This window comes from Sceloporus undulatus, chromosome 1, assembly GCF_019175285.1.
Source record: "Sceloporus undulatus isolate JIND9_A2432 ecotype Alabama chromosome 1, SceUnd_v1.1, whole genome shotgun sequence".
Classification (NCBI taxonomy): domain Eukaryota; kingdom Metazoa; phylum Chordata; class Lepidosauria; order Squamata; family Phrynosomatidae; genus Sceloporus; species Sceloporus undulatus.
In genome coordinates, this window is record NC_056522.1 from 361702749 (window position 1) to 361718907 (window position 16159).

Genomic DNA, 16159 nt, shown 5'->3' on the forward strand with positions numbered 1-16159 from the left:
TATATAGAAGAGTTAGTGTGGCAGTAATTGAGAGAGAGAGGGGTTACAGTGTAAATATAAGAGAGGTGATTTCTATAATTAGCACATGTGTCTATGGTTCACTTGTTGGATTTGGGTGTTCTCCTATCTGGAGCAATGCCTTTGGTGGAACAAATAATGTTATAGGTGATTTGGGGAATTAATTAGTTTGCCCTTCTGTGGAATTGGTGGTCTGATGAAACAGAAAACTGGATTCAGAGAAAAGGATTTGTGTCCTAGGGTTGAGCTCTGCCCTCTGCCTTATGTCCAGGTTCTTTGGAAAGTTGTCTTTTAGCCTCACCGTTTATCTTTTGGTGAAATGGATGCATTTTGATGGGTTTCAGCCATCACAGTAGCCACTTTGTGAACAGACAATTCCTTTTCATAGTAGCCATTTTATGTGGGCAACCTGTAGCACCATTTCAAAATTCCAGATGTGCCCACATGTTGGAAAACGCCATTCCTTTTGACAAACTCTACTAAGGTTTTCATGCATTTGAAAATGCATGTGTCTGCAGGTTTTAGGATTTTCCATTTCTCTGCTTATTAGAACTTCTCATGCCACATTTAAGGCAATTTCTATAGGCCCCCATAGCTTAAGGGGCAATTTGACAGCTAGCACAGAGCACTGTATGTTGAAAACAGAGGCCTTTGCAACTGCACGTAATTGATTAACTGCAAGCAATTAACCCATTAAATCACAGTCTTCTATTACTAAATTTGAAACAGTAATATTTTACCTAGTCTTTTGGGAGGTGCACATTTACCATATATACTCGATTATAAGTCATCCTCTCGTATAAGTTGAGGGCAGGTTTCAGTACCAAAATTATGGATTTTGATCTGACCCGTGGATAAGTCGAGGGTAAAACTTAGAGGCATATAACAAAGGATATAAAGGATAAAGGTAAGGAAAACAGTGCCAAAGAACTTACAAAGTTCTGGCAGACATAACTCTGCTTTTCCAACCCAGGCATGCAAAAAGGTCAGAAGTGGAGTCATGATGGACAGAGTAGAAAGGGTTGGTGCTTCTTTTAGGTGCTCCTGGGATGAACTAAGCTCTCTCCTTTTGCCACTCTACTCAGAAAAAGAGAGTGGTTCCTTTTTTGACCCATGGATAAATCAACCCAGTTTTTGAGGGGTCAATTTTTGACTAAAATTTCTAGACTTATACATAAGTATTGTATGTGAGCTTGGTTTTGACTTACATTTCCTGTGATATACTTCTGTGTTCCCTCAGGGATGGTGATAAAATGGCTCCCTCGGTTGAGAAAAAAATTGCAGAACTTGAAATGGGACTTTTGCATCTGCAGCAGAATATTGAAATTCCAGAGATTAGCTTGCCAATTCACCCAATTATTACTAACGTTGCTAAGCAGTGTTATGAGCGTGGAGAAAAGCCAAAGGTTGCTGACTTTGGTGATAAGGTTGAAGACCCAACTTTTCTCAATCAACTGCAGTCTGGAGTTAACCGGTGGATTAGAGAGATCCAAAAGGTAAACCATACCTTCTAGGGAGTACAACAGGGCAATAGGCCCACTGATTTAATTTAGGCCCATAAGAGCCTTTGTTTAAAGAACAGGACCTGCTGTGGGCTCAGAAGAGGCTGGACAAGATAATATAAGACAATTGAGCTTTTTAAGCCTCTGGGTCTAAATCGGGGGAGGAGGGATATGCCCTATTGTGCACCTTACAGGATGCTATTGCATATTTAGTGTGTGGGTTGGGAGGTTTGCAAACTGTGGGCGAAAGGGTTTCATTGGTGACATTTAGCCCAGTCATAATCTTAAGTGATACCCAGCATATAGAGAGAATCTGCTCTAGTATGCACTACAGAGTCATCTGCAACAGAGAGCTTCTTGAATGTAGGCAGATAGCTCAATGGTAAATGTCTTAAAGTAGGAATGGGCTATAATACTTATATAGTACTACCCCCATATCCACAAAGGATATATTCCTGGACTTACCATGGAAACACAGATAATAGCGAACTCTGTTGAAATGAATGACTTCTGGAGGAGGTTGATCATAAGAGTTGTGCTGGAGGTATTTCAGGGTCTTCCAGTGCAACTCGATGGTCAGTTTCTGCTAGAAGCATCCCATAGAATCTGGTGGACATAGAAAATGCCTAGAGAGAGCATATTTTTTTAGACTTGGGTAAGTGAAAGCAGCAGAGGTACCACTCATGGATATGGGGGTTATACTGTAGAACCAATGTTATATGTATTTTAAATTGTACTTTTAATGTTGAAAGCTAAGTTTTAGGTTAATTCATTTCTCTATTCTTTAGTTTGAGCAAGACACACTCACTATTCATGTAGCCACACAACTTTTCAAAATGTAGAGCTGTTCAAGTAGGCATTGTGCTCATCTGATTACCTAAAAGACCTTATGTACATTTGGGTACTTTTAATTAAATACGTATTAATATTTCTGTCCTTTTTTTCAAGGTGACCAAGCTAGATCGAGACCCTGCATCAGGTACTGCTCTGCAAGAAATTAGCTTCTGGTTGAATTTGGAACGTGCTCTTTATCGCATCCAAGAGAAGCGTGAAAGCCCTGAAGTTCTCTTAACTTTGGATATCTTGAAACATGGCAAGCGTTTTCATGCTACTGTCAGTTTTGATACTGACACAGGTAAGAGGTTATAGATTCTGCTCAAACAGAATTTTCCAGAAATGTAGATTCTGGGTCATTTGGAGGTAAATTGCACTGCATATTATTATCTTTTAGCAGTTTGAAAAATCAATGTCAACTTTCTGTTGCACTATCCAGGTTTAAAACAGGCACTGGAGACAGTAAATGACTATAATCCATTGATGAAAGACTTTCCTCTGAATGACCTGTTGTCTGCTACTGAACTGGATAAAATAAGGCAGGCCTTAGTTGCGATCTTCACTCACCTGAGAAAAATCAGAAATACAAAATACCCTATTCAAAGGGCATTGCGCTTAGTGGAGGCCATTTCAAGAGACCTGAGCTCCCAGCTGCTCAAGGTCTTGGGGACAAGAAAACTGATGCATGTTGCTTATGAAGAATTTGAGAAGGTAAGATTGTCTTGCTGCTTATAGAGTGGAGGAAGAGCATTTTGCATTTCGAAGAAATGCCAACTCCATCACAAAATTCTCATTGCATTCCGCATAGTTCACAGAAGTATTAGCATTAGAAACAAAAAATGATGGTGATATCACTGAGATGTGTGGGAACTTTACTTAACAAATATTAAGTAAATATGGAGTAGATGGAAATACTATTAGATGTATCCATAATTGATTGGAAAGCCTTGTTCAAAGAGTCTGTGCTTCAAGTTGGTAGGAGGTCACAAGTGGGGTGTTCTCCAGGTTCTGTCCTGGGGCCGACACTTTTCCAATTTTTTATGAGTGATTTAGATGATGGAAGTAGAAGGAATCTTTCTCAGATTTGCAGATGATACAAAACTGGAAAAGGTAGCACTGGAAACTAGGAACAGAATTCAAAAGGAGCTTGATGAACTAGAAAACAGGAATGAAATTATTAAAATGAAATTCAACAGAAACAATATAGAATTTTTACACAAAAGCCACAAAAACTAAATGCATAGGTATAGGAGTTTATCAGTACTATGTATGTAAAGGACTTTGGGATTATTGTTGATCATAAGGTGAACATGAGCCATCAGTGTGATGCCTGCAGCAAAGAAGGCAGATGTTATCTTATCTTGTGTTAATAAAAGCATAGTTTCCAAGCCAAGGGAAGTAATAATCCTCCTGTATTCTGCACTGGTCAGGCCTCATCTGGAAAACTGTGTTCAGTTCTGAGTACCTCATTTTAAGGAGGATATAGACATGTTGGAGTCAGTTCAGAGAAAGGCAACAAGGATGATAAGTGGTATGGAGAACAAAACATATGAGGAAAGGTTGAAGAGACTGGACATGTTCAGCTTGGTGAACACTCTTTAAATATCTCAAGGATTGCCATAAAGAGGAGGATACAGGCATGTCCTCTGCTGCTTCAGAGGGTAGGATCAGGTCTAATGGTTTTAAGTTACAGGAGGGTAGATTTCAATTGAACATGAGAAGGAACTTCTTGATAGTGAGAGCAGTTTAGCAATGGAACCAGTTGCCTAAAGAGGTGGTGGGATCTCTTCTAGACATATTCAAAAAGAGGCTGGACAACTACCTGCTGAAGATGCTCTAGTTGGAGATCTTGCATTGTCCAAAGGGTTGGACTTTATGATCCCTTCCAGCTCTATGATTTGATGAGGTCCTGCACCTCTTAGATCCCACCACCAGCACACATGCACACCAAAATTCTTATATCTGGTCAAGGGGACAAAGAATTGCTATTCGTACAAGCTTCCAAGAGCAGCAATTCTTCTTTAAAACAAGGTATAGCCTCCCTATCTTGTGCCTTGTTTTGTTCTCAAGCCCACTAGAAGTGAACTGGCAGCTGCTTCTAATTCCATTTTGTGTGTAATTGAGTCTGTGAGGGTTTTAGAAGCAGAAAATTGTCAGTGGTCCACCAGAGTGTGCCCACTTCAGTTCTGAAATCATGTCATTGGTGGATACATCTAATGTTCAGAATCTGTATTCATCTTCTTTCAGGTCATGGTTGCGTGTTTTGAAGTCTTCCAGACTTGGGATGATGAATATGAGAAACTGCAGGTTTTGCTGAGAGACATTGTGAAAAGGAAGCGAGAAGAGAATCTGAAGATGGTGTGGCGTATCAATCCTGCTCACAGAAAGCTGCAGGCTCGCCTTGACCAAATGCGGAAGTTTCGACGCCAACACGAACAACTGAGAGCAGTTATTGTGAGAGTGCTGAGACCTCAGGTAATATATTTTTCATTCTCTTTTGCCTTGTTAATAATGATGAATGCTTCTCTTTAGTTTCAGCAGTAGTTTCTATTATGTATGCAGTTAGTCTTCTCAAACCTTTGAAAGTAAAAAAAACATTTGGAATTTTATTTTACATTTCTTTACTCTTAAAGAAGCATTTGCACGAAGAAACAAAAACATTGACATTTGTCTCTTGACTCAGATTAGTTTCCTCTTGAATACTTTACCCCGTAAAGTCAGAGAGAAAAATGAATTTACTTCCAAAGAAATTGCTTAAATGGCAAAGAGCACATATTACTAATTTTTAGGGTAAATACTGCAAATATATATTAAAATGGAGGCTAAAACTCAATGAATAGGCATGTAAATTATTGAAACCTTGTGAAGTGTTAAGACTATATCTCTGCATAATGTTGGAAATAGTATCATTACTACTACTAGCATTGTAATAAGATATCTTTAACTGTTTCTTTTTCTGTAGGTGACTGCAGTGGCCCAGCAAAATCAGGGAGAGGTGCCTGAACCCCAAGATATGAAAGTAGCTGAAGTGCTGTTTGATGCTGCTGATGCCAATGCCATTGAAGAAGTAAACCTTGCCTATGAAAATGTTAAAGAAGTAGATGGTTTGGATGTTTCCAAAGAAGGCACAGAAGCCTGGGAAGCTGCAATGAAGCGATACGATGAAAGAATCGATAGAGTTGAAACTCGCATTACTGCTCGCCTAAGAGACCAGCTTGGCACAGCAAAGAATGCCAATGAAATGTTCAGAATCTTCTCTAGATTCAATGCTCTGTTCGTCAGGCCCCATATCCGAGGTGCTATCCGTGAATACCAAACACAGTTAATTCAGCGTGTGAAAGATGACATAGAGTCACTCCATGACAAATTCAAAGTACAATATCCACAAAGCCAGGCTTGTAAAATGAGTCATGTGCGGGATTTGCCTCCTGTATCAGGCTCTATAATTTGGGCTAAACAGATTGACAGGCAGCTCACAGCATACATGAAGCGTGTTGAAGATGTTCTTGGGAAGGGATGGGAGAATCATGTGGAAGGTCAGAAACTAAAACAAGATGGAGACAGCTTTCGTATGAAGCTGAACACTCAAGAGATATTTGATGACTGGGCTAGGAAGGTTCAGCAACGTAACCTTGGGGTCTCTGGTCGCATTTTCACCATCGAAAGCACTCGTGTCAGAGGCCGAACAGGAAATGTCCTCAAACTAAAGGTCAACTTTCTCCCAGAAATAATCACGCTTTCTAAGGAAGTCCGTAACCTTAAGTGGCTTGGGTTCCGTGTTCCTCTTGCAATAGTCAACAAAGCTCACCAAGCAAATCAGCTCTATCCTTTTGCTATTTCTTTGATTGAAAGTGTCCGGACCTATGAGCGAACCTGTGAAAAGGTGGAAGAACGGAACACTATTTCCCTCTTGGTTGCTGGTCTGAAGAAAGAAGTTCAGGCTTTGATTGGAGAAGGCATTGCTCTGGTGTGGGAATCTTACAAACTTGATCCATATGTCCAGCGACTAGCAGAGACTGTCTTCAACTTCCAGGAAAAGGTGAGTTAATTTGGTATTCAATATTTGGGTTTGCCGGTTTGAAATAGGTGACTATTGAAAAGGTAATATATATCATAGAAGCTTGGAAAAATTAGCGTGCAGGTGTTAAAGATGGTAGCAGCATTTTAGTTCATCTTGAAGTGCTGATACAGTCTAATAACAGAATGGATTTTGCTAGAATAAAGTAGTTCAAGTAGAAAACAACGATGCATTTATTCTAATTTTTTCCAAAGTAACAAAAGTATATTAAGTGCTAAATATGCTGTAAATTGGCTAATTTAACTGTTACAGTTTTTAAAATACAATGTAATCTGTGAGAGAGACATCTCACCCTGGTAATAGTCATGTATTTGGTTATACATGCTAAATCCCCCATTAAATTAAAAAAATATTGATTCTAGTATTACAGAAAACAGCAGACTGGACATTCATCAATGCAGAGTTGGCTTTATGGAAAGCACCATTTTGAATATCTAAAACCAATTCATAAATGACTGCTTTACTTCTGTCTTTCAGGTGGATGACTTGCTCATCATTGAAGAGAAAATAGATCTTGAAGTCAGATCCTTGGAAACTTGCATGTATGATCACAAAACCTTCTCAGAAATTTTGAACAGAGTTCAAAAAGCTGTGGATGACTTGAACCTTCATTCTTATTCCAACTTGCCCATCTGGGTTAATAAGTTGGATATGGAGGTGAGTTTTGCAGGCAGTTGTCAAGTGAAGTTAACTTTTAATTTGGTAAGAAACATAGCTATCTGGCTTGCATACTTCAGAGAGATCTTGAGTAAAAGCATTGTTCGATTGACAGTTCTCTCTATTTTCCAACATTGCAATACAGAGTTAAACTGCATATCACTTTTATGGAGGTTTTCAGTTTGTTGTGTGCCTTCAAATCATTTCTGGCATATGTCAATGCTAAGTTGTACCAATCAGGATTTTGTTGGCAAGATTATTAAGAGAGGATTTGCCTTTGCCTTCCTCTTGAACCTGAGAGAGTGTGATTTGCCCAAAGTTTCTGTGACTGAGCAGGGATTTGAACCTTGGTCTCCAGAATTGTTATCCAACACTCAAACCACTACACCATGCTGGCTGTCTCTTTTCAGTTTAGAGAGTAACAAAATGACTATGAATACTTTGTTAAGAATGATGAGCAAATGATGTTTGGAGAAAGTGACTTAGAGAACGTAGCCAACAAACATATTAGAACTAATTACATTAAATTATTTTTTTCTTCATTGTGCAGTCCACAGCCTAAAACATGGATAGTCTACTGTCATCCATGAGGATGTACATGTGTAGCAAAGAAAGTAATTTGAATAAGCCAGCAATGACAGTGGAGGTTTCATTCTTGATGTGCACATAAAATTCAGAGGGATTATTTGTGTTTATCGATTTACTGTCACATACTGAACAGAGTTAGAAGCAGTTTGCTGGGAAATCTATTTCAATAGAATAGTGGTAAAAGTGTTGTTAATATGAATATTCAGTGGCATCTAGTGGCAGATACTAACTTAAATTTTGTATCACTAGAACAGCTTGAATTTTGAAATACATTTGCTTCTTAGATTGAGAGAATACTGGGAGTTCGTTTGCAAGCTGGGCTGAGAGCATGGACACAAGTACTACTTGGTCAAGCTGATGACAAAGCAGAAGTTGACATGGACACAGATGCTCCACAAGTCAGTCATAAGCCAGGTGGCGAGCCCAAAATTAAAGTACGTCTTCACCTTGAATTTAATAATAATAATAATAATAATAATACTTTATTTTTATTCTGCCTCTCCAACAGGATCCATGCAGTTTTATTTGTTAGCTGTGACTCATGAGAAATCTTGAACCAGAACTAGAATACGGTATTTTGTATTGATGCTAGGTGGCGCAATGGTTAAATGCCTGTACTGCAGCCACTCACTCACAAACCATAAGGTTGCGGATTCAATACCAGCAAAAGGGCTCAAGCTTGACTCAGGCTTGCATCCTTCCGAGGTTGCTAAAATGAGTACCCAGATTGTTGGGGGCAGTTAGCTTACACTTTGTAAACCGCTTAGGGAGTGTTTAAGTGCACTGATAAGCGGAATAGAAATGTACTTGCTATTGCTATTGTAAATGGAAGAAATTTAATCTTAAAACAGAATTTGGTATCCAGAGACTCCTCAGTACCCTAGCTGTTGTGATGCCATAGATGAATGTTTACATGGTGGCAAAGTGCAGGTCATGGGCTTTGTGCTACCCCTGCAAAGGCATCATTTATTATTAATGAAAAAGCCTACACACTCCTTAGGTGGTGCAATGGAAAATTCTCCCATGTTCTCACTCCCTTACACTATGTTAGGCCTTTAAGCAGGCCAGGAGAGAGAGACATCCCCCTCCAAAAAAAAGTGTGCCCATTCCCCCTACCAACTAGAATAAAAATGCAGCACACACTCAATCCATTGAACTTACATACTCAGTGGTGCATACATGACTACAGTAAATACCAGTGATTAAGTAAGTCGTGTTAGGTGTGATTACCTAACAAATGAATATACATTTACAGTGCGTCCTCACCTTACGCGGGGGATCCGTTCCGGATCCCACCGCGTAAGGCGAATTCCACCTATGCTCGAGCCCCATTGGAAACAATGGGGCTCGTGCGCGGCGGCGCGGGCGCGCACGGGGCACAACGGGCGCGCACGCCCATTCAATTGAATGGGACGCGCCGCCCCTTCCGCCCCGTGCGCGCCCCGCGGCTTGAGCACGTGTGCTCAAGGCCGCGTATGGCGCGCCCGTGTATGGCACGGGCGCACTGTACCTATAAATGCTGAATTTGGAGATTTATTGCTGAGTATTAAGAATGGCACTACTGGTGTATATTTTGTTAAAATCAGGCTAAAATCTCAAACAAAGGAATTGTAAGAGAATATGAAATTTTGCAGCTTGCATTTGTGTTTTAAATATACAGGTGTTATGGCAATCATGTAGTAACATACTTCCTAAGTGTTATACCACAACCCAGGCTGAATGTTTAAATGTATTTTCTTATTACTTTGTATAGCATAACAAAACTGAACATGTGTTTATGTTCCTACAGAATGTTGTGCATGAATTGCGTATAACGAACCAGGTGATTTACCTGAATCCACCAATTGAAGATTGCAGATACAAACTCTTCCAAGAATTGTTTGCTTGGAAGATGGTAATACTATCATTGCCTAGAATCCAAAGTCAAAGATATCAGGTCAGTATAAAAATATACTTCTGAATCGGGTGCTTGAGTTGATTTAATATCTTCAAAAATCTTTATCGGATCTGAAATTCAAAATGTGTGTTGATGTTTTTGAACTCTGGATCTTGTTAGGTGGGAGTACACTATGAGTTATCAGAAGAGGAAAAATTCTACCGCAATGCACTGACACGAATGCCAGATGGTCCTTCGGCACTTGAAGAATCTTACTCTGCAGTTATGGGAATTGTAACAGAGGTTGAACAATATGTTAAGGTAAGATGGAGCTTTCAGGGTAGTTATCAGTTTCTCCATTCATAGATTGAAAATTGGCTGCATGATAACTTCTAAACTCTTTAAAAGAATTACTTAGTTTCTTTCTGCATGTATTTAATTTGTAGGTTTGGCTGCAGTATCAGTGTTTATGGGATATGCAAGCAGAAAACATCTACAATCGCCTTGGAGAAGATTTAAATAAGTGGCAAGCACTTTTGGTTCAAATAAGAAAAGCCAGAGGAACCTTTGACAATGCAGAAACCAGGAAGGAATTTGGGCCAGTTATTATAGACTATGGAAAGGTGAACACTTTGAACCTTAATAGATTAGATTTGTGATTTATTCACTTAAGCCCTAATACTTGTGTTTTTTTAAATTTCATTTACATCCTGCTTTTCTCCCACTGTTAAATTAATTAAAGCATTACTTTAAAACAGTTAAAAACATTTTTAAATTACATATTAAAAACAGCACAGCCATTGCACATCCTTTTATTCGCACCAGTTAAAGGCTGGAGACTTGTTTAAATAAGATCTTTGTTTGCTGGTGAAAACAGAGTAGTGAGAGGGCTGATTGAGCCTCCCTCAGAAGAAAACTCCATAGCTTAGGAGCAACCACTGAAAAAATTCTCTCTCACACCAGACACGCCTGTGAGGATGATGGGACAGAGAAAAAGCCCTCCCCCAAAGAACATAAGGCTCAGGGGGCTCAGATAGAGAGATACATGCTTTCAGATATTTTGGACCTAAGCCACACAGGGCTTTATATGCCATACAAGCACTTTAATTGTGCCCAGAAATTGAGTGATAGCCAATGAAGTTATTTCAACAAATAAATTATATGCTCCCTATAACCAGCCCTGGTCAGCAGTAAAGCTGCAGCATTTTGGACCTCCTGAAGTTTCCAAACAGTTTCCAAAAGGCAGCTCCACTAGAGTGTGTTACAGTAATCCTAGTGGGATGTAGTCAAAAGGCTTGATCTGACATTTCAAGGAACAAATGTACTGTAGTTGGCACACTAGCCTTAATTGTGCAAACACACTCCTGGCCACCTTTGAAACTTGGACCTCAAAAACTGAGGACTGAGTCCAAGAGTAAGGCTAAGCTGTAAACCTGAGACTTCATTGGTAGTATAACTACCAATGAATCCCTGTTCATTGGTAGTGATGAATCCACAGGCTGAATCCCTGTTCCTTCATATCCCTTTCAACTGAACGAGAACACCTTTGCCTGATCTGGTTTGAGTTTCAGATTGTTTGCCCTCATACAGTCCATTACAGATACCAAAGACTGGTTTATTACTGAAACAGGTTCTTTGGAATTACAGTAGATGGAAAAGAAGGAGACAGTTGTGTGCCCTTGGAGTTAAATGGAGAGAGGGGAGAGAGTTGAGTGTCATCAGCATACTGGTGACTGTTGAGTAGTGCAGCAAACAGTACACCGACAGAATTCCTAGGATGTTCTGGCCATTCTTGTTAGATACACACACTCAGGGCCCAGTAGACTGGTGAGGGTGAATGGTACCCGATAAACTGCTCCAACTCTATCTCTCTGGCCCTCAGGGCTAGACTGCTGCTGTACAGAAAACTCAAGCAGATAGAACAGAGAGAGGTTTAACTCCTCATCTCACATTCATCCAGCCAGCTTGGTATATTCATTCAGCATCAAATCATGGATTGTAGTTATTTTCCCATTTACCAAGGCTTTTCAGACTATTTGATGCGGAGAGACAGTTTGGGGGCAACCCACACACTGTGGCTTTTCACCCGCTCACAGTAATATAATTGTCTACCTACTATATATAATATGTATGTGGATACCTTCAAATCCCCTTTTGACTTATGGTGGCCCAGTGAATTTCATAGGATTTTTTTTAAGGCAAGGAATACTGAGAGGTGGTTTTACCAGTTCCTTCCTCTGAAACATAGCCTGATATTTGTTGGTGGTCTCCCATTCAAGTACTAATCAGAGCCGGCCCTGCTTTGCTTCCAAGATGAGATGGGATCTTGGTGCCTCTAGAATATTTAGGTTCCCATATATTCTACTCGGCAGCAAATTCACAAAATCAAAAACATAGGTATTGCCAATATTTTTATTAGCTTTCATTTAAATGTATGTATGTGCAGACTGGAATTTGAAGGGGTGGTAGGTGCAACATAGTAAAAAGAGGAAGTTTTCATGTTACTGAGGAAGAATGTTTTAACACTGTCTTAACTATGTAGGTACAATCCAAGGTGAACTTGAAGTATGACTCCTGGCATAAGGAAGTACTCAGCAAATTTGGTCAAATGCTGGGACAAAACATGACGGAGTTTCATTCTCAAATTTCCAAGGTAAGAATGCTCAACATAAGATTGTCAAAACGTTTGTCACAGTTAGCCATTTCCTTGCTTAATTGTGTTCACTGTCCCTAATCATCATTTGCAAAACTTGCTTCATTTGCACGCTTATCATGGAAGAGATGGCTTTGTACCATGTTGGGAGTTTACAAATACCCCATGAGTAAGAATGGGTATCTGATAAAATGATAAGCCTTCTCTACCTGTCTATTATTTGAATTGGATATAATTCAGACTTCCAGTTGGGAATGGTGCCTCGTCAAGATGGGCTCTAGGTGCTCTGTGAGACGTCTTAGTTGAATGAGGGGAGCTGTCTCCCCAAAACACTTTTAGGGATCAGCAAAATTCCTGCTAGTTATAGGGGGATCAGAGGCGGCTTATAGGAAGGTCCTCAACCCATATCTACGACTGAGAAATCAGAAGTAAATTCACCCTTGGTTCAGGAGGTGAATTGAAATAAGTGGGACGGGACCTGGAGAGCATTCCACACCTGCATGGACTTAACAGCGTGGGTTTTTGCACAGAGGTGCCGCCAGCTCTTTTAATTTGAAAGGTAAAGAAGAATAAAGAAGATTATGGATACTGAGATTTTTGGAGCATAACTACTACGCCAATTCCCCTATGATTGGGAGAAAAGGGGGATTGTTGTTTGTGCCGAATCAAAGTTGAAGGACTTAAATTTAAAGGTACTTAATCAAGAGGATTTGCTGCTGAAATTTAAAAGACTATGTTTGGATTTGAAAAGGTAGGGGGAAAGAGATGTGGATATTGATTAATATATATATTTTTGAAGACTTTTGGGCTTTAAATTGTGGATCCCAAGCAGAATAAATTCTTTCTCCCTCCATCCAGAGTTAAGACAATGATTTTGCAGTCAAATGCTCTTTTAAAGAATTAAATCAGCTCTATTATCTACATGTCCTTGAAAATGCACCTGTACTCCTGTTGGGGTGTGTATATTGAGGCAAAAATAACAACAGCAGAGTTTTGGAGGTGTTTAACAAAAATAGCTTTACTCAGCAGAAGTCTTAAAACAGAAGCAAAAAACAAATGGCACAGTACGTAGCAGTAAAAAATTGAAGCACAGTAAAAACTCCTAGTTCAGCAGCATGTCGATGTTATCTTACCACTGCAGCAGTATGGAGAGCAGTATAACCAGCAAGGTCACAACTAGCATGGAGAGCATGTACAGAGAATGGTCCCAACAACCCAGGCAGTTATATTTTGCCAATTGGCTAACACAGTCACCTGGCCTAATTAGCTAATTACATGACTGACTGCTAGTGCATCTTGGGCTACACCTGCCAGTTTACTACACTCTCATCCCATCATAACTAGCATACCTTGACAACTCCGTAGGGTTGGAGAGGAGGTAGTACTTTGGTGGTGTTGCTGTGCGGAGGAGCGGTGTGGAGATATTGAGATACGTCAGAGGAGAGAAGAAGGAGGTGGATTGTTTTGAGAGAAGAAGGACAGAAGGTGGGGTCAACGAGGACGGGAGGAGGAGACGGTGTGGATAGAAGAGTGGATAAAGGAGGAATTCAAAAAGCGGAAAGCCAAAGTGGTAGAGAGACGGTAGGAGGCGGAGTTGGAGGACAGAACTACGTAAACTACATGAGGAAGAGTTGGAAGACGGAGAGTGAACAAAAGTGAACAAAATTTGTCTACCAGTCCTGAGGAATAGCAAAATAAGGACTCAGCAAATGCAAATGGGAAACCATTCAGAGTCGGGCTTTCCCAGCAGATAATGATCACCAATTAGCAGACATTAATCCTCTTTTACATTAGCCTCCCAGCCTGAGGCCAGCCATCAACCCAGAACAATACACATGCAAATCACTCCTGCATTCCCAGGCTCACACAGTATATATAGACCCACTTTTTCCAGGCAAGGAGGAGTTGGAGGAGGGGGAAACAGAGATGGAAGTCTAGAGGGTTAGATGAGAGGAAGAGGAAATAGGAGATAGAGAGGATAGAAGTGTTAATAAAAGTTACCATAGAGTAATAGGAAGTGGGTGATGTAAAGGATTCTGGTCCTGGTAGTTTGAGTATAGAAAATTGAGAATGGGAGAACTGACAAAGTAAAAAGGGGAGGAAACAACTTTGTAAGAACTTCCTGGTTATATAATATTTTGCCCTGGAGGAATTTTGAATACCGAAGAGTGTTTTTGAATAGGTATGGAGTAGATTTATATTGTGGGGGGAAAAGTTAATATATGTAAAGTAAATATATATAAATACGAGAGAATGAAAATGGCAAGGGTTTAAGGGTGGGAAGCAAGTATTTGTAAAGGGGAAAGAAAGTAATTTATCTTTAAGATTTGATTCGCCTTACACAATTTTTATTCTAACTTCTTGATTCTACATTTTGTATCGTGGTGTTGGGTTTCTCTCTTTAAAAAAAGAAAGAAGGAAGAAAAAGGAAGAAGAAGAAGAAAAGGGAGTGGGAAGGAAATTAAAGAAATAACGAACACCAGAAATCAATCACAAAAAGCAAATTTACAAAACCAAAATCAAAGAAGACCATCAATTGATAGATCTAAAACCCCAGATATGAATCAATTAATTTTGGAAGCAATTGAAAATTTGTCAACAAATTTAATTAAAGAAATGAATAATTTTAAAAAAGAAATTAAACAGGAAATCAGGACTGGTTTGAAGGAAATAAATCAAATGGTGGACAAATTAACGATGGATATGCAGAAGACAAAACAAAGAGGGGAAATCCTAGAATTTAGAAATGAAAAATTAGAGATGGACTTTGTGAAAATTACAAGTAAAAGGGAAGAAGAATTAGATGAAAAAGCTATCTAGAAACAGAAAATGAGGGAGAAATGTGTTAAAATAAGGGGTCTGCCAGAGGGGGAAAATGAGGATTTAGCAAAAAAATTAATTGTGGAAATTGCCCAATTTTTTTTTAAAAGACACAAAATGATTTGAGGGTGAAATTGACAATCTATTTCGAATTAGCTCACAAATTGCCAGACAAAAGGGGCTGCCACGCAATGTGGCAGTTTTATTTTGTCAAGAAACATATATGTGATATATTCCTATACACACACAACGAAACCACAGTTCAGTATGAAGGACAAGAACTGAAAGTGCTGAAGGATATACCAGGGAGAATTCGACGTAAGAGAAAAGAATATATTGGACTAACCACTTTCTTACGTAAGGAAGCTATCTCATACCGCTGGGAACTACCAGTATGTTTGACCTTCTGGTGGGGGGAAAATGAGTAAAAATTACTTCCCCTGAACAGGCAAAGAAATTCTTGAGTCAAACTACAAGAAAGAACAAAACAGCAGACAACAACAACAAAGGAAAACAACTTAAAGGGAATGAGGAATATGTAAGAAAATACTGGGGTGCCTCAGCAGGAAATTTATTAATAAATTTGCAAAGAAATGATGAAGACTCACTCAGTGAAGATGGTATAAATCAAAACTCAGAAGAACTGTCCACTCTAGATTTAGATTATCAGTAACTGATACAGGAAGAAAGAAGAATAAGAAGAGAGGAACAAGAAGATAAAGAGGAAGAAGAGACTGAGGATTAAAGGCCGTTTTTACCACAATTTGAATGAAATCTTAATAAAGTCTAAAATTTTATTTAATAAATAAATTTGCAATATAATTTTAAAATAAAGGAGAGTTTTTTTAATTTTCAAGAGACACATTTTGGTAATGGCTGAATACTTAAAATTCTTAACCCGAAATGTCCAGGGAATGAACACACAACAGAAAAGGGGGGGATTCATTATTTGCAGAGATTAAAATTGGATGTTATATGTCTCCAAGAGATGAGAATAAAAGACGAAGGTAAAAGACATCTGAGATGTCTTAAATTAGGAAATGATTTCATATCTGTTTCTAAATTCAGAAAAAAAAGGAGTGGTACTATATGTTAATTTAAAATATGAAGTGAAAGAAATTTACAATGATAAT

General features: G+C 39.1%; 1 protein-coding gene across 3 annotated transcripts in view; it reads left to right on the top strand.

Annotated features, from left to right (window-relative positions):
* DYNC1H1 (dynein cytoplasmic 1 heavy chain 1) overlaps nucleotides 1–16159 on the top strand; it is a 72759-nt gene that overhangs the window by 12176 nt on the left and 44424 nt on the right. For all 3 annotated transcript variants that reach the window (XM_042446506.1, XM_042446508.1, XM_042446507.1), the window contains exons 4-14: nucleotides 1259–1514; nucleotides 2469–2655; nucleotides 2794–3065; nucleotides 4602–4829; nucleotides 5317–6393; nucleotides 6910–7089; nucleotides 7962–8111; nucleotides 9467–9613; nucleotides 9734–9874; nucleotides 10000–10176; nucleotides 12096–12206. In XM_042446506.1, coding sequence (XP_042302440.1) covers nucleotides 1259–1514; nucleotides 2469–2655; nucleotides 2794–3065; nucleotides 4602–4829; nucleotides 5317–6393; nucleotides 6910–7089; nucleotides 7962–8111; nucleotides 9467–9613; nucleotides 9734–9874; nucleotides 10000–10176; nucleotides 12096–12206 — 2926 coding nt within the window. The remainder of the gene's footprint in view (nucleotides 1–1258; nucleotides 1515–2468; nucleotides 2656–2793; nucleotides 3066–4601; nucleotides 4830–5316; nucleotides 6394–6909; nucleotides 7090–7961; nucleotides 8112–9466; nucleotides 9614–9733; nucleotides 9875–9999; nucleotides 10177–12095; nucleotides 12207–16159) is intronic.